Raw genomic sequence first — 25,658 nt, 5'->3', positions numbered from 1 at the left:
ATTAAAATTTTTAAGAAACCTGAGAAATTTGTCACAATCAGTAATTAAAATACTTGGCTTTGAAATTCAGATTGTTTTATAATTAGGAGAATGGGACTTCTCTGGTTGCACAGTGGTTAAGAACCACTGGGCCAATGCAGGGGACACAGGTTCAAGCCCTGGTCCGGGAAGATCCCACATGCCGCAGAGCAACTAACTCATGAGCCACAACTACTGAGCCCGAGTGCCACAACTACTGAAGCCCGCATGCCTAGAGCCTGTGCTCCGCAACAAAGAGAAGCCACCGCAATGAGAAACCTGTGCACCGTGAGGAACAGTAGCCCCTGCTCTCCGCAACTAGAGAAAGCCTGCACGCAGCAATGAAGACCCAACACAGCCAAAAATAAATAAATAAATAAATGTATTAAAAAAATAAAATTAGAATGGTTACCGAGAAAAATATTTTTTCAGTTAAAGTTTTAAGGTCTATTTCTCATCCTTTGTATTTAGCATAAAGAAAAATTAAGAGGCCAGCAATCCAGTTGAGATGATCTTTGACCACATAAAAAGGAAAAGTAGGGCTTCCCTGGTGGTGCAGTGGTTGAGAGTCCGCCTGCCGATGCAGGGGACACGGGTTCGAGCCCCGGTTCGGGAAGATCCCACATGCCGCGGAGCGGCTGGGCCCATGAGCCATGGCCGCTGAGCCTGCGCGTCCGGAGCCTGTGCTCCGCAACGTGAGAGGCCACAACAGTGAGAGGCCTGCGTACCGCAAAAAAAAAAAAAAAAAAAAAAAGGAAAAGTAACTTTAAGTTAGAAATGTAAGATATTCCAGATGGCAAATATATAGGACAGAAAATATGAATATTTCTTAATGAATGAAATATTATTTTTTATACATTTATTTATTTTATTTTTGGCTGCGTTGGGTCTTTGTTGCTGTGCGCAGGCTTTCTCTAGTTGTGGTGAGCGGGGGCTACTCTTCCTCGCAATGCATGGGCTTCTCATTGCTGTGGCTTCTGTTGTTGTGGAGCGCGGGCTCTAGGTGCGTGGGCTTCAGTAGTTGTGGCACGTGGGCTCAGTAGTTGTGGTGCACAGGCTTAGTTGATCCGCAGCATGTGGGACCTTCCTGGACCAGGGCTCAAACCCGTGTCCTCTGCATTGGCAGGGGGATTCTTAACCACTGCACCACCAGGGAAGCCCCAACGTGAATATTAAGTCAGCTCTTCTAAGAGTTATACAGATGGAATGGGGAAACTAAAGCATGATTAAGTCAGGAGTTTTGCTATTAAGGAAATTTACTAGGGTATTATGGGCACCACTTGTCTGAGACTCTTTGACCTTGGATTTTTTTTTTTTTTTTTGGTGATAGCAGTAAAGAAAGAATACAAAGGAAGAAACATTATTTTGAAGTGAAAAACCAGTATAACCAGGGCTTAAGTTGGGTCAGACGACTTTGCAGGGTCTAGTTTGTGCCAGGTTCTGTTCTAAATGGTTTACATTTCTGAATCCATTTGATCTTTGTAACAAGTCTGTGATGTAAGTACTATTAGTATACATTTTCTATATGAAGAATATGAAGCACAGAGAAACTAAGTGGCTTGCCTGCTGTCACATAGTTAATAAGTGGTGGATTATAATCTGAATATAGACTGTCAGGCTCCAGGGCTTAGTCTCATTACCACTGTGCTCTTATTGCTTCTCTCAAAGTCCCATCTAGCATTCTGTTTTGGCACTCAGGGGTGCATGATCTGGAAAATATATGCTTGGCTAGTGAAAGGGTCTGTTTTATATTCATAATGCCATCTCTGAATAAATGGCCATTTATTCAGACACTGTCCCTTGTAAGAAGCTTTCTAATGAGTAGTTATGGTTGACTGGGGACCCAATTGTTTAACTTTATTATTGAACTTACTCTACGCCAGCACACTGGGAGTGACATGAGCCTTCTTTTTTTTAAATTAATTTTTTTAATATTCTGTTTCATATTCTTTTCCATTATGGTTTATTACAGGATACTGAACATAGTTCCCTGTGCTATACAGTAGGACCTTGTTGTTTATCCATTCTCTATATAATAGTTTCCATCTTCTAGTCCCAATCTCCCAATCCAGTGACACCCCCCCACCCCGCTGCCCCCAGCAAACACAAGTCATGACATGAGCCTTCTTGATTGAGATGAAGGTATTTGTAAGGTATTGTTTGGTCCTTTTAAAATATATATACCATTTCTCCTTTGTTCTTACACTTACATAATTCATGTTCATTGAAGAAAATTAAAAACACATAAAAAGCACTAATAAAGTCACCTGAAATCCCACTGTCTAGAGACAAGTACTCAATAGTTTGGTTCATCTTTTTCTATATACCTTAGATCTGACAACAGGAGATTGGTCTAGTGAAATACTGTGAAGCTATTAAAAGTAGTCTTGGGAGTTCCCTGGTGGCCTAATGGTTAGGGTCCGGTGCTTTCGCTGCTGTGGCCTGGGTCCAAGCCCTGGTCGGGAAACTGAGATCCTGCAAGCCATGTGGCGTGGCCAAAAAAAAAAAAAAGAAGTCTTGTGTGTGTGTATATATACATTTCTTTCTCTCTGGGTGTGTATGTCAAAGATGTTTATTGAAGTTAATTTTGTAGTGGAAAACACAAAACACCAACACACATAAATAATTAGGAAAATGTACTTATTGACATGGAAAAATAGTCAGGATACATTATTGAATAGATTATAAAATGGTATGCATAGTATCATCATATTTTCATTTTAAAAAATGCACATAAAAGTTTAATAAAATATTAGCGAACAAAATTCAACACCTCTGGGGGAAAAAATTCAACACCTCTGTTATTGTCTGTCTTTTGGACGATAGCCATCCTAGTGGGTGTGAAGTGTTGTCTTATTGTGGTTTTGATTTTCATTTCTCTAGCAACTAATGATGTTGAGTATCTTTTTTTGTGTTCTTATTGCTTATTTGTATATCTTCTTTGGAGAAATGTCTGTTCACATCCCTTATTTTTCACTTGAGTTATTTGTCTTTTTATTTTTCTCCCCTTTTCATATATATGATTTCAAATATTTTCTCCCATTCTAAGTTGATTTTTACTTTTTTTTTTTGGCTGCCCTGTGTGGCTTGTGGGATTGAAGAAGTGGAGGCTGCCAGTCTCTTAAGGCCTGGGCCCAGACCAGAAACTAGCACCAGGTCACTCCACCATATCCTATTGGTGAGAGCAGATGAAGAGCCCACTCACCCCAGATTCAAGGGGAGGGGACATAGACATAGACCCCACCTCTCAATGAAGGAATGTCAGAGAATTTGTGGCTATTTTTAACTTATCATTTATGCTTTATTTTCTTATCAAAATTTAACAAATACCACTGGAACTAATTTTATTCTTTACTTTCCTATAACATTGAGCAGATTTGACCAATTCTGTATACAGTGAGATGTTTGTTGGGCCAGATGAGTTTGACTTCTATCAAATTGGAGTCAACACTGAAATAACATTTTGCTTCAAAGAACTGAAGGTAAACCAAAATTTGTGTCCAATTAGAATTATCAATGGCAATTTAAAATAAAGATTTCACATTTTCCCCCTTTTTTTCCTTTCAGGGAATGCTGACATTTTCAGAAGCTACACATGCTCCTATAGCCATTCATTTTGATTTTCCTGGGAAGTAGGTCCTTGGGAAATTTCTGAGTTTGTTTCTTTTTCTTTTGTCATACATTAATAATAAAACCCTTTGGTTCACTTTGAAATTAATTCACACCTCAGGAATTCCTTAACTTTACTAGCAACACTTATCAAACTAAAATTTTGAAAGATGTCATAACCTAGAGTTCTTTTTATTGGTAACTTGATTTAGAAAGATATATTATTCTGAAGAGTAAAAACATTTATAAACTTGACATACTGAATAAATTGCCAAATTAGAAAATTATACATGGCTTAAACAAGTTAAATCTCTATGAAACTATGGTACTTTATATGATATTTCAGAACTAAAATTTCAGAGAGATTGGGCTAGGATGAATGTGTTTTATGAAATTGGATGTGATGATTTCTAAGGACACTTTTAGTTCTTAGGACTGTCTCGATTTGTGAAAAGACAAGACTTTTACTGTTTCTTTTTACTCCAAAATTATCATTTTTTAATGTTTTCCCAATGTCCATCAGAAAATGAGTGTGAGTGTGATGTTTGCTCTTACTTTGCCTTTTTTAGACCCATGGCTTTAAGTATTGACGATATGTTATTGGAAGCCAACTTTATTTTGGCTACATTAGCTGATGAGCCAAGTAGAGCATCTTCTCCACAATCACTGTGTCTTTCACAAAAACGAAAAAGGTAAGGCCATGTTTTAATGTCTTTATTGGTTGGGATAAAGCCATTGCAGTCTTATTCTGAAATAATTCAATGGCATTCATTTAGGAAACAATTGAGGATGAAAACATTAGAAGATCAGAAATTTTAATTGAATCAGGAAAGCTCCAGGAAGACCTAACTGTAACAGAGAAATATCACCCATCTTTCACTAGATATTTGCTTTTTCTCTTATGATCACAATTTAACAGGACTGCCTGGTTTATCTTTGTCGTTACCTAAAACTCATTTCCATTTTCAGTAGTTGTTTTTTAGGAGTGATATAGTGTTAAGGTTCACAGGAAAGTTTGTATTCACTACCCAGAACTCTCTTTCTTAGAGAGAGAAACAGCCATTGCTTTTCTTTTGTTCCTTTTGTCTCTCTCTCTTTTTTTTTTTTTTTTAATTTCGGCTGCGCTGCGCGGCTTGAGGGATCTCAGTTCCCCAACCAGGGATTGAACCTGGGCCACGGCAGTGAAAGCACCGGATCCTAACTGCTGGACCACCAGGGAGTTCCCCCTTTTGTCTCTTAATAACTTTTTTTTTGGTGGAAGGTGCTTCATTGTAAAAGTAACATAAACTTACTATGGGAAATTTGGAAAATGCAGGAAAGTACAAAGAATAAATTAAAAAACACCGACAATTTTACCATCTAGTGATAGCCACTGTTAATATTTGGCACACGGTGTTTTCTTTCAGACTTTTAATTTTGCATACAGTTGCATTTTAAAACAAGATTGGGTCATATAGCATATGTAGTTTTCTATTCTGTTTTTTCCCACAAAATATTATATTGTGAACATTTTCCAGTATTGTTGATAATAACCTGGAAACATGATTTTTAATGACTCTATACAATTTTATCATACAGATATACTGTAATTTATTTGACTTTTTTTCTAACTTCGCCCTATTACCGTGTCACAAGATTGTCTCATATACATTGGGTTGTTTTACTGAAAAATCTGAATCTGTCAAGAGAATTTCTAAATAATCATGTATGTAAATCTTAACTTTCAACAATTAGTTCAATGTTATTTCAGTATATTCCCTAAACCAGTGTTATTGTCATCCCACATTGATCCATTAGTTATATAAAAATATATCTTTCAAAGTAAACAGTTCATTCATTTAATCTCTATTAATACCTCAGGTCAGAGCTGATACATTCAAATTCAGAGGCTGGTAAAAATGTAACCAGCAAGGACGCAGAGTATATCTCGAGAAAAGCAGTACCCAAAAGGCTTTATTCTGAGACTCGCACGAAAGTCTCTTCATCGGAAAACCGTGGCAGCCCATTAACGGAAAGAGCGAACAGAGACATTAGTGAAGTACCAGAAAGCAGTGTCAGTGACACGGAGGAAGTGCCAGGATCTTCACATCTCAGGAAGGTAAAAGAAAAACACTGAGACACAACTGCATCTCAGTCAAGAACTCTCGTCATCCGTCTCCCTTTGCAATCTCCCTGCCTCAGCCCACCCCCAATATCCAGGAAATTAATTTTATTATTTTTTGCTAGGGGAGAGGTGAAACCAGTCTGACATGGAGAAAAGGCTGATTTACAGAATGTCAATACAAAATAGTTAAATTGATCATTGAGTAATTCTAACAAAGTATATTCAAATAGAAATTTGAGTCACTTGTTTTAAAGAATAAATTATGATTTCTTACAGCATACTTATCTTTGAATACAAATAATATGCTAAAGTCATATACTTTGCTTTCTAAAATACATGTCCTTCTAATTTTATTTTTCAGGTTTGGTTGGGAAATCCTTTATTCATGGTAGTACAAATGTAAACTTCATCACAACAAACATCACAAATTCCTTCATAGTGGTGTCCCAGTTAAGAACATTATTATGTTACCAACATTTTACTAGATGGATGATAAACTTCACAAAATGCTATAGTGTTAAACCTTAAGAAATCCACTGAAGATAAACATAATTTATTAGAAGTATCAAATAATGATAGTCCCTGTTTTACATGTTTATATTGATGTTTTATTCAAGCTTGTTTTGCTGTTGTTATTATTATTGGTTTGGAAATATGAGTTTCTTAGAGTTAGAAATAACTCTAAGGAGAAATAATGTTACTAAAAGTCACTACTTACACTGTATGAAGACTTTTAGGGTAGTAAAATTGGATAGTAAACTCCACTTATTATTCAGTTTGATGCCACAGTGTTTACTGAATACCTGTTATATGCCTGGCACTTACGGCAATTTTCTCTTCTCATGAATTACTAGCTTGGCCATAAAGTGAAAACTGAAATCTGTCTTTTCATTATACAGAAACATTTTCCTCGTCCTGTTTTTTGGTCACACATATTGTGCTTACTTTTTCGCAGGCAGCAACAGGAATACATTTTCCTGCTGCTTCACTTCCCTGAAATCCTCTAAGATTGCCAATTTCCTCACTAGGGAAAGTGACATTTAGAGCTGTAAGCTCCATGAGTACCATTACAGCACTCTTTTCTTCAAATTTCCTATCATGTCACTTAAATTCTAAAAAGAAAGTTCTATTTTTAAAGGGAATTATTTGCCTTAACTCCTGCAAAAATGAAATTACATTATGGGTAAATAATTTAGACCATTATCATCTTCTATATGAACTACGGTGGGCCTTCTGATTGACCTCCATGCCTCCATTCTCCTCCACTCTGGTTTCCTCCACAGTGTACCAGAAGATTCTTTTGAGACCTTATATTTACAATGAGGTATAGGACTCCAGAGCACTGGCTCTAGAGTTTCTGGGTTGGAATCTCTGTCTTGCCACTTATTAGCTGTGTAACTTGGATAAGTTACTTATCTTTGCTTCAGTTTTCTTTCTGTTAGTAAAATGGGAATAATAATAATGCTACCCAATTGAATTGTTGTGAAAATTAATTGGGCTAATACATGGAGCTGGCACATGGTCAGTGCTCATTAAATGTTAGTTATTGTTATACATCACTCTCCTGCTTTTATTGTCTCTTGGATCATTCTGCTTCGCCCATAGGATTTCACCTAAACCCCTTGGAATGGCATTCAGGGACTTTCCCTAGGGTATTTAATAAAATCTTCTCATTTCCTCCCCTGAGGTCCAGTTCCAGCCCTTCAGAGTATGTTTTAATGTCTGGTAGAGTTAGTATCCCTTTGTAGATTTAGTCAGTTTTTCCTGGCTATTCCTGAATGTGTATTTTTTACTTGAACTTTAATATCAACTTATCTAGCTCCAGAAAAAGTCTGTTGGTATTTTTTTAATTGGGATTTCCTTAAATTTCTGTTAACTTGGGGATGTTAAGAGACACCTTTATGATGCTGAGTCATTCTATCCAAACACAGGCAATATATTTCCACTTGTTAGGTCTACTTTTGTGTCTCTCAGGAGTGTCTTAAAATGTTTCTCATATACATTTACACATTTAAGTTTATTCCTAAGTAATTTAACCTTTTATATTGCTATTGTAAATAGTTTTCTCTACCATTATGTTTTCTGACTGCCTATTGTTTGCGTATATGAAGGCTACTGTTTTTTTTTGTGTTAATTTTATATCCTACTACCCTGATGAATTATTTTATTGTTTCCATTAGTTTTATCATTGATTCTCTCAGGGTTTCCAGACATGCTATACGTCATTTTTATATAGAGATAGTTTCATTTCTTCTTTAATCTCTCCAACTGACTCTTTTGTTCAGTTGTATTAGCACATAATCTCTAGTACAACATTAACAGTGGAGAGAGTGGGCATGCTTGCTTAGTTCCTGATCTTAGTGGAAACATTCAGCAAATGCTTTTGTGTCCTATTTTTGTTCATACTATTGCTCCTACAGTCTGGGGTGATAGTATTCCTTTTTTCACCGTTCAAACCCCTACCCACCCTTCAAAGCCCAGCTCAAGTGATATGTCTCTTTTTGAAGTCTTCTCATTCTAATCAAATCATTTTGTTTGCTTTATTCATTTTTAATGTCATGTAATAATTTAATAAATATGCTTGTTACTCCACTAGGTAGATTGTGAGCTCATCAAGGGCAGGCCTGAGTCTTACTCATCTCTGTATTCCTAGTGCATAGCCAGTGGTTGGCAAACCTTCAGCCCCGGTTTGGGATAGCCTAAGAAAGTTTTTAAAATCCCTCAAGTAGTATCACAAAATTCCAAAATGAAATCAATTTTAATTCACCTTATTTAAAAAGATAAATAATATGGTAGTATTCTACTTTGGGAAAGGGGATTTTCAAAATTAAACTGTTGTAGAGGAGTATTACTATATTCTAATATTCAAATGACCAATATATTTTTCCATTGTTGATTTTCAATAAGTTATACACAGCTCTCAGGGGCACCAAAATGGGGGAAATATCTATATTATTATATTTTTAATTGAAGTATTATTGACCTACAACACTATGTTAGTTCTAGGTACAGAACATAATGATTTGATATTTCTATACATTACAAAATGATCACAATAAGTCAACAGCAAATTTAGGGCCGTTTTCAAAGACCAAAGTCACCATACAAAGTTATTATAATATTGTTGACTGTATTCCCCATGCTGTACATTTCATCCCCATCACTCATTTTGTAACTGGAAGCTTGTACCTCTTAATCTCCCTCACCTATTTCACTCATCCCCCCACACCCCTCCCCTCTGGCAACCACCTGTTTGTTTTTTGTATCTATGAGTCTGTTTCTGTTTTGTTACGTTTGTTCATTTGTTTTGCTTTTTAGATTCCATATATAAGTGAAATCACACTGTATTTGTCTTTCTCTGACTTATTTCACTGAACATAATACCTTCTAGGTCCATTGACGTTGTTGCAAATGGCAAGATTTTATTCTTTTTTGTGGCTGAGTGATATTCCACTGTGTACACACACCACATCTTCTTTATCCATTCCTCTATCGGTGGACACTTAGGTTGCTTCTGTATCTTGGCTATTATAAATAAGGCTGCAATGAACATAGGGGTGCAGATATCTTTTTGAATTAGCATTTTTGTTTTTTTTCTGAAAAATAGCCAGGAGAGGAATTGCTGGATTGTATGGTAGTTCTATTTTTAAGAGAATATGAATATTATTTTAAAATTTTTATAATAATTTATCTTCTTACCCAATTCGTATAGGATTTGGACTAATTCCAAGTTGTATGGCCATTCATAAACTTTCTCCATTAGAAGACTGTTATATACCAGGGAAAGGCTTGATCATCCAGCCATGAAAGATTTAAAGGCCAAAGAGTAGGTAGGGAAAAGAGGGGGTAGCAAATGACATTTACCTTAAGTCAGTGGCAAATTCAGGGCAGCTCTCAAAGTCCAAAGTAAACTAGTAGGTTTTTAGTTTAATATAGCACAGTAAGCATTATGAAGAGCTATTTGCACATGATATTATACATTGAAGAGACACAGATGCTATCATTAGGTCAATTCCAGCCTTTGGATCTTGACTTTGGTTAACACTAGACTCTTCAGAAGCAACTGAGACTATGCCTCCAATTAAAATCAAAGCCAGTGTATTAGTTTCCTATTGCTGCTATAAAAAATTACCACAAATTCAGTGGCTTAAGACAACACAAATTATCTTACAGTTCAGAAGTCCAAAATGGGTCTCACTGAGCTAAAATCAAGGTGTTGGCAAGGCTGCGTTCCTTTGCGGAGACTCTAGGGAAGAATCTGCTTTCTTGCCTTTCCTATCTTCTTGAGATCACCTGCATTCTTTGACTGTGGTTTCCTTCCAGCTTTAAAACCAGCAACGGCCAGTCAAGTCCTTTTCACATTGCTTCACTCTGATGCTGACTCTTCTCTGCTTTTCACATTTTTTTTTTTTTCGGTATGTGGGCCTCTCACTGTTGTGGCCTCTCCCATTGCGGAGCACAGGCTCCGGACGCGCAGGCTCAACGGCCATGGCTCACAGGCCCAGCCGCTCTGCGGCATGTGGGTTCTTCCCGGACCGGGGCACGAACCCGTGTCCCCTGCATCGGCAGGCAGACTCTCAACCACTGTGCCAACCAGGGGAGCCCTGCTTTTCACATTTAAGCATCCTTGTGAGTCCACTGGGCCCACCTGGATAGTCCAGGTCACTGATTAGCAACTTTATTCCATTTGCTACCTTAATTCCCCTTTGCCATGTGATATAACATATTCACAGGCTCCTGGGATTAAGACGTGGACATCTTTGGGGGTGCGGGCAGGCCATCATTCTGCCTACCACAGGCTATATCACAGCTAATTTGGGGTGTTTCATCTGGAGCAAGGGTTCAACAGCTGCTGTCAGAACTGCCCCATGCAGAGGCCATCTTCACCTTCTGATGTGTGAGGATGAGCCAAGAACAGGGATCATTCACTTATTCATTCTTGTTACCTACCATGCAACTCCCACAGGTATTTGTTGAAGGCCTTGTGTTGTAGATGTGGGGTATACAATGGTATGCAAAATAAACAAGAAACATTCCTAAACTTGATTATAGACTAGGAGGGAGACAGACATTAAACAAATAGTCACATGACTAAATATTTGATAATTTTTAAAAACCTGTGGTAAGTTCAATCAAGGAAAAGTTTAAGGTGCTTTGAGAGGATTTAAGGTATGAACCGACCTAATCTAGGAGGTCAGAACGTCTTCTTTGAAATTGCTGTTTGAGCTGAACTGGAAAGGATAAGGTAGTAGGGGGGAGTTAAGTGGATGTGTGGCATGTGCACAAGCCCCTGTGATAGAGGGAGTGTGCTGGTTTTAAGGAACTGGAGGATGATCAGTGTGGTTAGCAGGCAGATAGCCAGGGTGAAACAATGGCACAGGGTGAATGAAACTAGAGTAATTGCTGAGTGCCGATTCATGCCAGATGTAAACAGCCATGTAAACGGCCATATAAAGTACTGTGGCATTTAAAGTATTTGAAGGATTTTAACAGGGAGGGCTGCCAGAGTTGAATTTTGGAAAGATAACTTTAGTTGCAGCTACTATGTGCAGAATGGGATGCAGTGAGGCAAGAATGGAAGTTCAGTTGTGGCATCTGAGAGATGGTGATTCAGTAGCAATGGAGAGAAGTGGCCAAAGTAGACAGCTAATTGAGGAGGTAGAAGTAGCAGGACTCTGTGATGGATTGGTTATGGGGCTTAAGGGAAAAGGAGGTATCAAGGTCTGGAGCAACAGGTTCAATGCTCACTAAGATCATGAATTCTATTTTGGACATGTTAAGTGGCAGAAATCAAATAGGTAGTAGGATATACGAAGTTCAAATTCTGTGAGACTCCCTGGCATATACATATGTAGTAATTTCTGCCAGCAGTGTGAAAGAAAGTTCCTAGGGAGAGGGTGCAGGGGAGAATACTGCCATCATTTAAAGCAGTGGTTCTTAACCAGGGCCAGGGGACGTTGGGCAATGTCTGGAGACAATTCTGGATGTCACAATTCAGGAAGGAGGGTGCTACTGGCATCTAGTGGGCAGAGGCAAGGGATGCTGCTCAACACCCTCCCATGAGCAGGACAGCCCTCACAACAAAGAAGCACCAGGCCTCAAATGTCAGTAGTGTTACGGCTGAGAAACCCTGATTCAAAGGCTGGGTAGAAGAGGGCAAGCCAGCTGAAAAGTCTGAGAGCAACCAGGAGAATGCAGCATGAGGAAGGTTTGAGAAGAAAGTGTCAGAGTGACTATCAAGTGGGATGGAGACTGAAAATGGTCATTGGCTTAAGGATCTGGCAATTTTTGGTGACCATCTTGAGAAGTGCTTCTGTGTGAGGGTCAGGAGCTTTTTTAGATAGGACGGAAGAATAGGAGAATGAGAAAATGGAGAAAGCAAGTGTAGACAACTCTACAGCAGAGGTAAGGATGGAGGGAGGAAGGGAATGAGGCTATTTATATATTTTAATGAGAGACATTTGATTATTTTAAAATGCTGACATTCTTATCCAGTAGAGGAGAGGCATGGGAGGGGCTGGGAGTCAGAGACAGGGAGAGAAGGACTGGCTCTAGTCAGGAGTAGCTGCTTCTGTCGCAGTAGGAGGGAAAGGGGAGAAGATGGATGGAGTCGAGCAGGATGGCCTACAGTGTCTCCCTCTATCTCTGTCTCCCACAGCCTTAGTGTTAGTTTCTTTCTTTCTTTTTAAAATTAATTAATTAACTAATTTGGCTGTGCCGGGTCTTAGTTGCGGGATGCGAGATCTTTAGTTGCATTTGCTGCATGTGGGACCCAGTTCCCCGACCAGGGATTGAACCTGGGCCTCCTACACTGGGAGCGTGGAGTCCTAGCCACTGGACCACCAGGGAAGTCCCTGGTGTTAGTTTCAATGGTTCGGGCAGGGTAGTCAGAAGCAGACCACTGATTCCACACTGTGTGCATTTGGAGTCCAGGGAAGGGTTTTATTTTAGGATGTTTTGGGCCACTCAAGAAGGTTTTGGGTATTTCATGAACCATCACTATTAAAGTTAGGGAGACCACCTTGGCTGAGCTTCTGAAAAGGGGTATTTGATGAGCGCTAACTTGCTTTGAATAAACAGTACAGTTACTTTTTTCCCCTCCAGTTTTCTCGCATGTTCTTTGGAGCAGTTTCTTCTGACCAACAAGAACACTTCAACCACCCTTTCCACAGTCTGGCAACAGCAAGTGACAGTGAAGAGGACGTGAATAATGGCAGTTTTTCCACATTCTAACAATGATGGCTGAGCTGGCCCCCTACCCATTTACTGGCTCACTTGCACCTCAAACACATTTTCACACTTAAGCCTATGAAGATATTGTCTTGGACTTCCTTGAAATGGATAATGGGCTGCTAGTTTTCTAAACATCTTCTTATACAACAACCATATCTAGAAATAGCTGCTTGTCAAGTAAATGTAATTTGCTTTAAATCCATTATACTTCTTGGGAGGGAGAAGAGTTTTCTGTGCAGGGAAAAAGCTCATTAGAATTCTTCAATTCAGGGACTTCCCTGGTGGTGCAGTGGTTGAGAGTCCGCCTGTCAATGCAGGGGACATGGGTTCAAGCCCTGGTCTGGGAAGATCCCACATGCTGTGGAGCAACTAAGCCCGTGTGCCGCAACTACTGAGCCTGCACTCTAGAGCCCATGAGTCACAACTACTGAAGCCTGCGTGCCATGCTCCGCAACAAGAGAAGCCACCGCAATGAGAAGCCCGTGCACCACAACGAAGAGTAGCCCCTGCTCACCGCAACTAGAGAAAGCATGCGTGGAGCAATGAAAACCCAACACAGCCAAATAAATAAAATTTTAAAAAATAAAAAAGAATTCTTCAATTCAGCGCACATTCACACTAGAGTTTTTAGCATTTTCTTTACCAGTTTTATAAAGGTATTTAAACTTTCTTTAGCAGCCATTTTGAGTGCATCAATATGGCTTGTAGAGTTCAGGTATCTTCTGTGTTTGATTGCAAACATTTGAGTTTTGGTGCTTTCAGACATAGTAAAAAGTTATGCATGTAATACCATAACATTTTTGGTCTATTGCTTGCTATATTTTGTTAAGATTTTAAGTAAAAATATATGACTTTAAAATTTTGCAGTGTGATGCAGAAAAGAAGTGATGCCAAAAAATTATTTCTGTATTATCTGATATAGAACAGCAGCCTCCACTGCCAAGAAAGCCTGGGTTTGGAGGGGAATGAGATGGAAGATGAATGTCTCTGTTCTTTGCCTCTTTAAGAATTAGCTTCTTACCTGCACAGAATAAAAAATCTGGCACAGAAATATTGTTATATAACATCTTATGATGTGTGCCTCTCCCTCTCCCAAACCTGTTTAGAGTCAATTATAACCTGACAAACTAGACTTTTGTAACACCTTAATTGTTAAGCCTGTGAAACCATCAAATCACAAGGAAATGTTAATTGGCAAGCAATTGTGCTTTAGATTTTGTGAGGAATTAATAAGACAAAGGTGGCTGAGTGGATTAGTAAACTTTAGAACTGTGAACAGAGTTCAAACTAAAACCAGAATGAGTTTGGCTCTTGTAGCTTGGTAATGAGCCATAGCTACCCACAATAACCTAATAAAAACTCAAGTTCATCCCAAAATGTTCCTCAGTGAATGAAACTGGGCTTTCATCAAGCTTTTTTTGGAAACTGGCAATGCCCACATAATTTCACGTTGCAGGCTAAAGATTTATGTATCTTTTGCTTACACTGATGACTAACACTGAATTTCACATATTCCTAATAAATGCAGATGACTACACGGAGAACATTTATACCCGAGAGTAACTGTAGGTCTCCCTGCTGAGGATGAAGTTTCTGGTTCGCTCATTGAAATGGGCCAGGGCAGTTTTGGCTGTGAAGGCATCATCATCATCAGTAATCACCTAGATGCAGCACTGGTCTGTAAAAGACACTTACACTGTCAAATTGTATATAGTTTGGATTTTAGAATTTGGATACAGAATGCTAAATTTAAATGACACCAGATTTTTGTTTGACTTCACATACCATTTAGAAGATGCAAAAGGCTTCTCAGCTGGGAAATCATCTATATGTTACATTCAATTATTAATCCAGTTTGACGAATTTTTGAGGAAGCTAAACTGATGTAGTAAATGAGCTGGTGAAAAAGAGCCTTAGTGAATAAACTAGTAAAAGGCAGAAATGATAGCTACAAAGTATGGAGTCACTGCTAGACTAAGAGGCTTGGAAATGAGGACCTGATAGGGACCAACAAAATCAATGTCAAGGGCCAGTGTCTTATTTTGTTACTACTCAAATTAAAAGGAGTACACAGATTAGTATAAATACTATATTTATTAAATATCTTTACAGTTTATTTAAATGTATTTACAGAACTATTCCTGCATAAGTTATACTTCAGACATCCAATTCAGGTCACTGCCTCTTGGGTAAGACAAATAATGATAGTCTCAACAGAAAAAAGCAGCTCATTAGTATACACAAATTCAGACTTGCTTCATTATTTAGCCATCTTTGCCACAAACTACCTGCTTACAGTTAAAATTTTGACATGGACACTGTCGATTTTTAGTTGAACTTCAATTTTGCAAAGAATTTAATTTTTTTAAACAATAGAATCCAAATGTTTTCTGCTTCACATTTTGTTTTATAAGCAGATTTTGGTTTTTTGATGTTGTAAAATTTGTTAAATGCAAAAATGTGATGGTTTCCAGGAAAATTGGATGCTGTAGCTTCTACCAAAGATAGCTGGTATAAGGTGACAAGGAACCATGAACTTAATCAGAAGTACAAACATTTACAGTTCTAGCCTATCTTGTTTACAATCTCCAAAACGCTCAAAACTGACTCAGTGAATTCCCACAATTACTGCCTTGTTACATGATGTGGTATGTTGGTGGTACTGAAGGCGGTACTGAAGGCTACTATTCTATCCAGAACGAATGCAACCGATGTGATAAGACACTCGCCCATCATGCAAAGCTCGAAATCTAGTTTCTAATCTAGTTACAGCCCAACTCCCAGACATGCACACCTGGAATGGATTCTTTTGTGATTTAGTACCCATCAACCATGTCAAGCCAGTACAGTAATTCAGGACAAGTAACTTGTTTTCCCCACCTCATTTCTTCTTTCAGTTTTTAGGAGCCTATGGACTCTACTGTGTATCCATTCGGTGAATTCTTTTTTGTGCGCAGGCAGCTTAAGTTCACAGGAAGAAATAAGGTTCTGATATGTTTAGAGTGCACACTTTAAAACAGAACAAAATAAAAATTTCAAGCATGTGATAAAAATATTGATTTTTATAATACAGTATTGCTTTATAAATATAGATGGAAAAGCTATAAACTTTACTGGTCTTTGGTGCATCCAGAGAGGGATAAATAATTTGCCATTTGTAAATTAGAAATCCAAATTCTCTTTTGTTATAAAAGTCCACTACGTGAGGCAAATGTATCAATATGTGTGTTTATACTGCTTGATTTAAAATACAATTAACACATCAAGTTCAGAATTAGACCCACCAAGTGGTATATCTCAGGCATACCCCACAAAGACTTGGGTCCTGTGACATGGAAAATTCCAGTATGGGTACTACACAGCCTCTGACCACTGACAGTGGAAGGAAAGTTACTTGTTAAGCAGCACTCCAACAGACCCCCACAGTCATAAAATTAAGTGCATAACACAAAAAGGGCAGGGGAAAAAAAGAGAAAATATTTTGTATCCCAAATCTACAGGCCAGGTCCAAAGTCAGTTCCCCTGTGAAACTCAATTCTTGTCCCACTATTTTCAACATCCCTGGAACAAACACATTGTCAATTTCTAACGCTCATTTCTCAAAAAAGACTAAGTTGATTAAATGAGTTGTGTAAAACACCACCATCAATCTACCTTTATGAAGACTGTGTTTGATGGGTTTAGATGAGTGCAGAGAAAGCCAGTGACGTGACCAGCACTGCTCTTACCTGGAATTAAATGTATGCATTGGAAAATTAATACAAAATATATCCAGATCATAAGGCTCCATACCTCTGACCAGAAATAATTAAAAACCCAACAAAAGAACTGAAGTTGTCAGCCCAAGTGTAAATGTATTCCTTCCAACAAAACCCTTCTGGATGCAACTTTCTTTACTTTTTAAATACACAGAGACTGCAAATAGTTTGTGCAAAATAAATACCCCGCCACTTGCCACTCACGCTTCTGTGTTTTATCACAGCACGATGGATTCTCATTATTTAAACAGAGTCTCTCTCCACCCCCCACCCCACCCCCCATCTCCTCTACCAAAGAATTCTGTTTTGTCAAGTTAGGGTAGTTAAGGCATTCTGACATGTAATTAAAGGTGATTCAAAATAGATATCTAACATTATGCCAATTTAGGAATAGTAGATAAATTACTGAACGGCTTACAAATGAATAACTCATTCTTCTTATAAATGAAATGCCTGTTACAAGCATGATGCATTGAAATATAGTAATGACATGTACATGGTACATGTTAAACATTTTTAAATAAAACAAAAGCTTGACAGTTACTCAAATATACAGTACAAATTCACAAAACAAAATCTTTTAAAACAAGTTGAGGTAACCTCAAACATAAGTTTTAATGCAATAAACCAGGGAGTAAGTATCTCCTTTAGAGAAAGAGACTTTCTATATTCTCAAGTAGATTCTCATTAGGTTTAATTGCATTCTCATCTATACACCAATGTTACCTGACATATATAAAACATGGCTTTAATTTAAGGATTTCTAAGTATATATATTTTTCTACCACGAAGTTAATGAAGGAAAAAAACTGACCCAAAAATATATATCTTTACAGCAGTCGACTTGTACACAAACCTTAAAAATAAGTTTGAATTTGCAGACAATGGAAAAACTGAATGTGGGGTAATTTTATAAGGAAACTATACACTGCAAGATGGCTATTCGGAAACTGTAAACATTAAGCTTGATTCAGAAACCCCTAAATTTCTGTGTAGGGCAAATGCAAATGTCATATCATCACTAGGAGTTTTCCTCATGGACTCTTGTGCCACTGCCCACAGTGTTCTTTCCACATGGACTCCCTGAATTTGGTACATGCTCTATAGAAAGCAAGGCTACTAACAACAGGTCTGAGAGTGAGAAAAGGGGCATAGCGTGACCATCAAAGGCCAACAAAATTCAAAGTTAGAGCTGTTCCATTCTCAACCCATCAGGCCTATGGGCCTAAAGCTCCCACACAGGGGCATCATATCAGACAGCTGGGAGGAATTTCAGCTGTAACATTAAATTTGTAGGCTTTGAGGAATTTATAACCTTGAATAATATTTCCATTAAAAATTTTTGGTAAGGAGTTTCCCCAAACCCCCCTGCAGATCAGGCCACCAGCCTGTGATATGCAGTAACCAATAAACTGCTGAAACTTTCATCACAGGAGCACAATTAATCATCTTTTAAAAACCATGAAACATTTGCATACATAGAACTAAACTGAATTTTTCTTCCAACTTGTAACCAAAAAAAAGCTCCCCGGATCAAGATTTTGTAATCCAGAACAATGTTTTAGAGCAAGATTATAAGCCCCTGAAAAATAGGAGTTTATAATGAAAACATAAAGCCACACCCAATCATAACACAGACTGTATAGTACACGTGTAACATATCTTTTGATAATATATAATGTATGTTTCTAGTAGATGTACCATAACATACAATTTGTGTTAGACTTTTAAAATCCCTTTAACACATTCTAATTTTGAATTCACTTTACCAATATTACTCATTTTCAATACTTCAACTGTTTTTGAAAAGTAATAGACATTTTGGCTTTGAAAACCTCCATCCCATCATGGAAGGGACAATGTGAAGTGAAGGCCAATCTTCAAATCTTGATTCTCTTCAAATGTTGCTGGCAGATATGAGCTAGTGAATGACAGTAGTGGTTCTCAACAAAGATCTCAATGGGGTCTCAAAAAGACAGGCAAAAGGCTTACATCACTGGCCACTGAGATCAGTAGCAAAGAAACATGGTCCTGCCAGCAGGATCAGCACACACGGTAGGGGAGAATTTGGGATGATGAAAGGAGAGGCAGGAGTTGACACCTAGGTGAGTCAGTCTGTATACTCAGCCACTATTGAGAGAAGGACAGTGATGTCATCTGGCTTTCCACCTAAAATGAAAATGAAAACGTATTTATATATTTTAAAAGGAAAAGTCAATAAAAAATGTAAGCCTAAATAAATAAGTACTAGGAAACAAATACTGGTATTTCAGGCAGGTTTGGTTTGTCAATATACTCTGGCAGAAAAAAGGAAAAAAACCATTTGATAAATAGTTAAAACGCACCAAGAAATTACATGTAATTTAATTGAAGCTTTTAAAAAAAAACCTTCCCTGCTCCTTTACAACAGCTCTGTTAAAATGGCCACCACCACATCCTCTGTTTATAGCAATCATAATAAAGACAAAATGTGGCTAAGATTAATTCTGCCTGACAAGAAAGTTACATGTTATACCCACAATCCTAATTTGGACAAACATATCCAATGTTTTGAAACTAGTAATAGTCTTGTATTCTAATCTGGCAATCAGCTATGGCATGTGCTTTTTTCTATTTGAATATTTCCTGGACAACTAAGAAATGCTTTACATATCATAAGATTCTACCAGCAAGAAACTGACCAACTCTGCTAGTTCTGATATGCTAGTACCAACATGTCATCTGAGCTCCAAGACTGAGCTACTTGGCCTGCTCCCAAAGTTACATATCGCTCAGTAGATAGGAAGACTCTTTAGGCAAGGACAGTCTAACATTACTTCCATCTTCAAAACCTGCCATGGCAATTTGGCAGGCAAATACTGTCAATGAGTCCCACAAAGCCAGAGGAAGGGAGAAGTGAAATGTCAGACTCATGAAGGGCAGAATGTTTAAACTGTTAGGAATGTCCAGGCAGAGCTCGGAGGCTTTTGGGGCTCAGGTCCAAGCAGTGCAGTGGCAGCAATAAAGGGCTTCAGGTTCCACCTGCCTCTGCAGCCAGTTAAATTCAGTTCTGAAGGGCACCTCTGTGGGGAACACATGATGACATGCACTTGCTCTGTCCTTCAGTGTTACAGCCTGCTGACCTTGCTCCCACGGGCTCACAGCTGGGAGAGGGCACCTCAGCAGTCTCACCCCAGTGCTGTAGTTTGCCTCACCCACAGCCCAGAATGCTCCCATCCTCTATGTCCCCAGTTAGTCCCTATGACCTTCCTAAGGAATGCTTACCTCTCACATTCAATCCATTGTCACATGCAAACTGTGCAAAAGGTGACATATAATTTGGGTCATAGGCCAGCTCATGAGCTTGCTCAGCAATGCTTCTTGCCGTCTGTTGTATACTCTCATAATTTGAATTCTAATATGAAAACATGAGGGAGTTATTTTTACCATAATGCCTCACATGATTTCTGCACACAGTAAACATCACTTGCAAGCATCGCTTTTTAAGACAGTAACATTTATCGAATCATAGTTTCCACCACTTAAGTTTTATTCCAGTTAGAGAAGACAATGAAACATTATACCTCAACTAAAATGAATGAGATCACCAGTGCTGCCTGCATAAAGATGTCAATTAGAAAGTCCTTTGCATGGACTTGGGTCCTGAAGTTTGAATTTTCTTTCTTTTTTTTTTGGCCGCGCCATGCGGCATGTGGGATCTTGGTTCCCTGACCAGGGATCAAACCCACACCCCGTGCGGTGGAAGCGTGGAGTCTTAACCACTGGACCACCAGGGAAGTCCCTTGAATTTTCATATTTGTTTTTTTTTTCCCACTTGAAATTCTTAAGGCATTCTTGCTAAAATGGGATGGGGTTGAAAGGGCGGATTTTGATAGCACTTCGGGATGACCTCAAAAGCTTCCTTGCTTGGGAATGCCCCCCTGGCCAAGCACAGTGTGCTCTCCAAGTAAGGGCTGCCAGTTGCCCTACTGAAAATCCCTCTCTATTCTGTATTCCTTCACCTTGCTTTATTTTTCTTCTTCTTATTTACCACCACCATTATAGCTATTCTTTCTTTCTCTGTATTATCTGTCTTCCTCCACTAGAATGTAAGCTCCATAAGGGCAGGGAATGTGTCATTTCTGCTTGTCATTCTGTTACCACACAGAGCACAGTGCCAGCACGTGTAAGCGCCTGACCTTTACTAGGCCCCACAGACAAGGCGTAGTGCTAAGGGTTTCTAATGCATGGTCTTGGTTTATCCTTACCAAAACCCTACAAAACAGGCCTTTTGTACCACTCCACCATTTTACAGGTGAGGAAAATACTGCTTAAAAAGTTTAGAAACTTACTCAAAGTCATACTGGTTAGTGGTAAAAACATGAGAAAAGACTAATTTTCCCCAGAGTCAGTACTTTACAAAGCCAGGAGAATATGCAGACTGGTTTTCACTTCCTTCCACTCTCTGTATGGGCCAAATCTGAACAGTTTCTTTACTGATGACAGCTCAGATCACATCTAGGCCCCCAGCTGCCTGCTGCCCTTGGCTGCTGCCTTGGCTGGCTCTGGTATGATGATTTCCTATCTTTCCCAGCCTGAACACCTGCTGAGTTTGCTAGGAGAATAAAAAGTGAAAAAGACAACCAGCAACTAACACCATTAAAATACCATTAAAAACACAAACAAGAACTGGCCCATCTGGACCTTTCCTACCTTTACCACCCTGCTAAATAAAGGCTTGGATGAGAAGCCTCTTTTCCCTTCAAGTTCTCCAACTGTGAGTATTTCTATCTACAACTGTTTCAAAGATTAGAACCATTTTTATTTTCCTAAATTCACAAAATAGTCCTTTCCAAAACTACAAAAAGAGATAATGCAATTGAATTAATAAAAATCAGCTGCCCAGAGAGGGTCACTGTTTCCAAAGGCCAACCTTTGAATTAATTACCTTTAACTTTTTTAGCTCCTGAAGGATCATATAATCAGGCATGTTGTCAAAGAGTCCATCTGTCGCCGTCAGGATAATGTCTCCTAACTGGACATCAAAAGATGTGCTATCAGCGGCATCTGGGCTGTGACAAGGACAGCGTAGGGACAAAGTTAACAGAGCCTTTTAGAGATAACTGTTAAAAGTTTGCAATGGGAATGATGCTACAATGTAATGAGGCTTTAAGGAAAACTAATATATAGTAGCAGTCAATAATAAAAACCACCATTCTGAAATTTCTAACCTTGAAAAAAATTAACTGAAAACTGATACAAATATTTCAAAAGCTTAACTAAAACTATCAAGTAAAACTGAGTTTGATGATTAGTCTCATGTGGTTTAAAAGGCGGAAGGGTTCTTTTCTGAGTCAGACACTAAAATGCCTCTAAAATCCTGGTGGAAATGAGTCTTTGTTTCCTAATTCTTTAGAGCCAAATTCCATCCTCTCTTATTCACTTTCCACTCATCAGTTTCCCTGCAGGCTTGAATTTGGCTCTCAGGAGGCTGTGTTATAGTGGAATAACTGAGCACTATGGAGGAGAGCATGCAAATCCTATAAGAATTAATTCATATGAAATACCTGCAATGGTATTTCTTACTATAATACTAGTAATTACTAGTATATTACTAGTAATACCAAATTAGTATTACTAAGTCATACTTACTCTGGTAGAGTAAGGACTGTGTGTCTCCCAGGGTTTACAAAGTGCTCATCATGTATAGGTTACTTATTTATTAGTGTGCCTGGCACACAGTAGGTCTTCAAGTAATATCTAATGAATGGAAGAAACAAAGTAACTGACCCTCCAAACTGGGGAAAAACTCATTACTATATTGTTAATGAAGAGAAGAAGGTACTTTGTGTGTGTGTGTGTGTGTGTGTGTGTGTGTGTGTGTGTGTGTGTGTGAGAGAGAGAGAGAGAGAGAGAGAGAGAGAGAGAGAGAGAGAGAGAGAGAGAGAGAGAGAGAGAGAGAGAGACGCTTCTATATGCAGAGAATACATCTGGCAGTGGCTGCCTCTGAGGACAGAATGTGTGGATGGGGTAGGGACAGAAGCTTGATTTTTCACTACATGTTTTTGTGTAAAACTTTTAAAAAGATATAAGAAAACAGATATAAGAATGGGGGGTGGGGGGAACCACAGGTGGGAAGAAGAGAAAATATATTCAAAGAGTTAATGGTCCCCTCAGAGGCTGGTTCTCAGCCATTTCCAAAGGCCAGCTCCACTGCTTCCAAGCCTCCAAGGTGAGGAAAAGGTGAGATATCTGATAATCTACCTTCACCTGTAATTAGGGAACAAGAGCCAGGAAAAAAATTCATACACTGACCCAGAATATGGAGGCAGAACCAAAGCACCCTAAGCTTGATTAAAAACAAAAAAAAACAAAGAAAAAACTTGTGTAAGTGACATGTTATAAAATTTGCAAAAAGAAAACATAAAAACAAACAGCCCACCCATGCCTGCTGGGGATTTACGCAAAGCCCATTGAGGAAATTTCTAGTTTGTCTTCTCTTGACTGAGGAAAGCAGCAGCACATCTAGAAGTTCTGTGACGGGCTTTTGGCAAGGAACAAATTAGCTTTCGCTTACACAGTTATACAGTAAACATTTTGTAAGAACAGCTACTAAAGGAAATCTGTAAGTTAAGCTTAAAACAATATTTTATAGATAAGAGGGACTAATAACTAAGGAGATAACATGCAGCTGGGAAACAAAAAAGACCAAAAAATAAGAAAATTTTAAAAAGACTGTAAAACTGGTAGAAACCAGGTCGATTTCTTCCGTGGAATAAAGAGAAACAATACAAGACATTTCACATTTGCTCAGTCTTTGGAAACTAATCAGATTTTAGAAGTTTAGATTAATGACCAGGTTGGCACGGAAGTTCTATTTTATGCTGAGGTTTTTCTTTCCCCAGGAGTGTCCTTTGCTATTCTGTCTGTGAGAGACTCGCTGCCATTGGACAGATCGTCCTCTTCTCCCAACACTCCCACCCATGAGCTTGGTGTTCCGCCAGCTGCAGTTTTGCCCATTTTGATTGAACATACTGTGCTGCTGGAAACTTTTTACTGCACTGAAACACGAGCTGAAATCACATGCTAGCATGCTGCCTCTGGGCTCCAGGGGAAGCAACCTCCACCTCACTGGCAGGCCAGGCCAAGTGCTGTCCTGACCAGACTGTCCCAAAGATAGCGTATGAGGTACAGCAGGGCCGCTCTAGCACTCAGAAGCCAAAACAACAAGGATCAAGTAAAGGAAAATCAAAGCACTGTTCTCCAAAAACTGTTAGCTGAACTTGACATCTACGAACGCCTTGGGGTTCTGAGTTCTCCCCACTCCAACAGGGCTAATATTGATGTGCATTACAGCCAACTGAAGAAGGGTCTATAATCAAATTTTCTTCCGATTATGGTAATCTGCCTTAATCTGAAAGTAAAAAACTGCTTCCCTCTCTCTAGGAGTCAGCAATAGACTTCAGATGGGTAATACTGTACTTAATTATACAGTATGCTCATTCCAGTTTAAAAGATGGCAGTAATCATCATTTTATCTTAGTTTGGACTTAAGATTTGGCCCAATAAGAACTATTAAGTAGAGACAATAGGCACTTGCTAGAATGCTTCTACTTTTACAAAAGGTTCATTACCCATTTAACCACATTTATGAATTGCCAACAATGTTTGTGTCAAGCCCTGTAAGGCTGTTAAAGGCAGTGAAATCTGAGACTGTTTTAGTGTTACTCTGTACTCTGATCTTAGAAAAGATAAACTGTAAAAGTTGATTCAAAAAAGTCCTGATTTTCCTGGAAAGTTCTTGACAATTTAAAAATGAACTGAGAGAAGGTATCAGAAGAAAAAAAGAACAGAACACATCAAGAGCACCATCAGACCACCTCTGAGTCCATTTCCTGAAAGTTAACTTTGCCTGACAAGTTTTGCAGGGACTGCAAGTTCTATTTGATGCATATTATAGGAGGCCCCGAGAATCAGGAAGTTATTCTGATAAATAAAGCAGATGTCTGTTTGCATTTTTCCCCAATAACGTATGCAAAATCTTGTATAGGCAATGGCACAGACAAACAATGACTCATTTCTCCAGCACAATTTAACAAATACAACTGTATGTACCATGTGGTCTTGGTATGAAAAACTGATATTCTGTAAGCCTGAAATAGTATTTTCATAGTCTTGTCAAATTATCAGGTGTTTATCAGAATTCAACTTGGCTGAAATATCAAGTTCAAGCACAGTATCTTTCGATGTCAGACTAAAAGGTCCTCAGTGTGCCTTCTTTTCTCACATGAGAATGGAAAATGCCTATCTCCAACACTGTAGTTAATGGGAATGGGAAGGAACCTGTTGGTGAGAATGGGGAGATTACCTGTCACTCAAGACGACTCCCTCGGCTTCAGGGGGTGCGATTGAGAGCTGGAACGGAGTGTTGAAGTAATGCTGCTGTTCATCTGATCGGTGCACAACTTCACCACCTCTGACAACCAGAAAGCCTGAGTCGCCCAGGTTTGCTGTGTGCAAGCGGTGGCTAGTTCTGTCCAGCACCACGATGCAGGCAGTACTGCTACCTAGAAACAAAAATGATCTCCATTTATTTTCTCTTTCTAGGCTGTCTCTGCATACACATTTTTATCATATCGCCCCAAAGAGCAACATGCCATAATTTGAATCTCCTTTGCCTAAACAGGACCTTTCTTAGTTATGGCTCCATATCAATGTCCGTAGTAACCTGATGAGGACCAACATGACGGGGAAAGAAAACGGGATTTATACTATGCATAGTTAAGTGGGCCAGTGATGACTTGGATTCTTCCACTTGCAGAGATAGGAAACAATAAAAATGGCTGGTATTTAACCACATTATTTCAATAGTGCTATAATCTATCTCAAATGCTCAAAAGGATGTTGTTGAGATATTAAGTTTTAATACTTAAAATGCCAGAAGGAGCATGTTACGT

General features: G+C 38.7%; 2 protein-coding genes across 6 annotated transcripts in view; one reads left to right on the top strand and one right to left on the bottom strand.

Annotated features, from left to right (window-relative positions):
- The window catches only part of RAD9B (RAD9 checkpoint clamp component B), a 34,611-nt gene extending 18,614 nt beyond the window's left edge, over window positions 1-15,997 (top strand). For all 4 annotated transcript variants that reach the window (XM_033440957.2, XM_033440956.2, XM_049698457.1 and 1 more), the window contains 5 exons: window positions 3,394-3,500; window positions 3,586-3,650; window positions 4,197-4,319; window positions 5,488-5,725; window positions 12,836-15,997. In XM_033440957.2, the coding sequence (XP_033296848.1) occupies window positions 3,394-3,500; window positions 3,586-3,650; window positions 4,197-4,319; window positions 5,488-5,725; window positions 12,836-12,964 (662 nt within the window). In that variant the 3' untranslated portion in view covers window positions 12,965-15,997. The remainder of the gene's footprint in view (window positions 1-3,393; window positions 3,501-3,585; window positions 3,651-4,196; window positions 4,320-5,487; window positions 5,726-12,835) is intronic.
- The window catches only part of PPTC7 (protein phosphatase targeting COQ7), a 39,202-nt gene continuing 28,583 nt past the window's right edge, over window positions 15,040-25,658 (bottom strand). Inside the window, exons 3-6 of one of the 2 annotated variants that reach the window (XM_004276734.3) lie at window positions 25,070-25,268; window positions 21,650-21,773; window positions 19,987-20,116; window positions 15,040-18,891 (exon numbers count right to left, since the gene is read on the bottom strand). In XM_004276734.3, coding sequence (XP_004276782.1) covers window positions 18,833-18,891; window positions 19,987-20,116; window positions 21,650-21,773; window positions 25,070-25,268 — 512 coding nt within the window. In that variant the 3' untranslated portion in view covers window positions 15,040-18,832. The remainder of the gene's footprint in view (window positions 18,892-19,986; window positions 20,117-21,649; window positions 21,774-25,069; window positions 25,269-25,658) is intronic. The other variant, XM_033440960.2, reaches the window with a different exon arrangement.

This window comes from Orcinus orca, chromosome 15, assembly GCF_937001465.1.
Source record: "Orcinus orca chromosome 15, mOrcOrc1.1, whole genome shotgun sequence".
NCBI classification, from domain to species: domain Eukaryota; kingdom Metazoa; phylum Chordata; class Mammalia; order Artiodactyla; family Delphinidae; genus Orcinus; species Orcinus orca.
The sequence above is the reverse complement of the archived record's forward strand: the minus strand, read 5'-3'. Positions and strand labels throughout refer to the sequence as shown.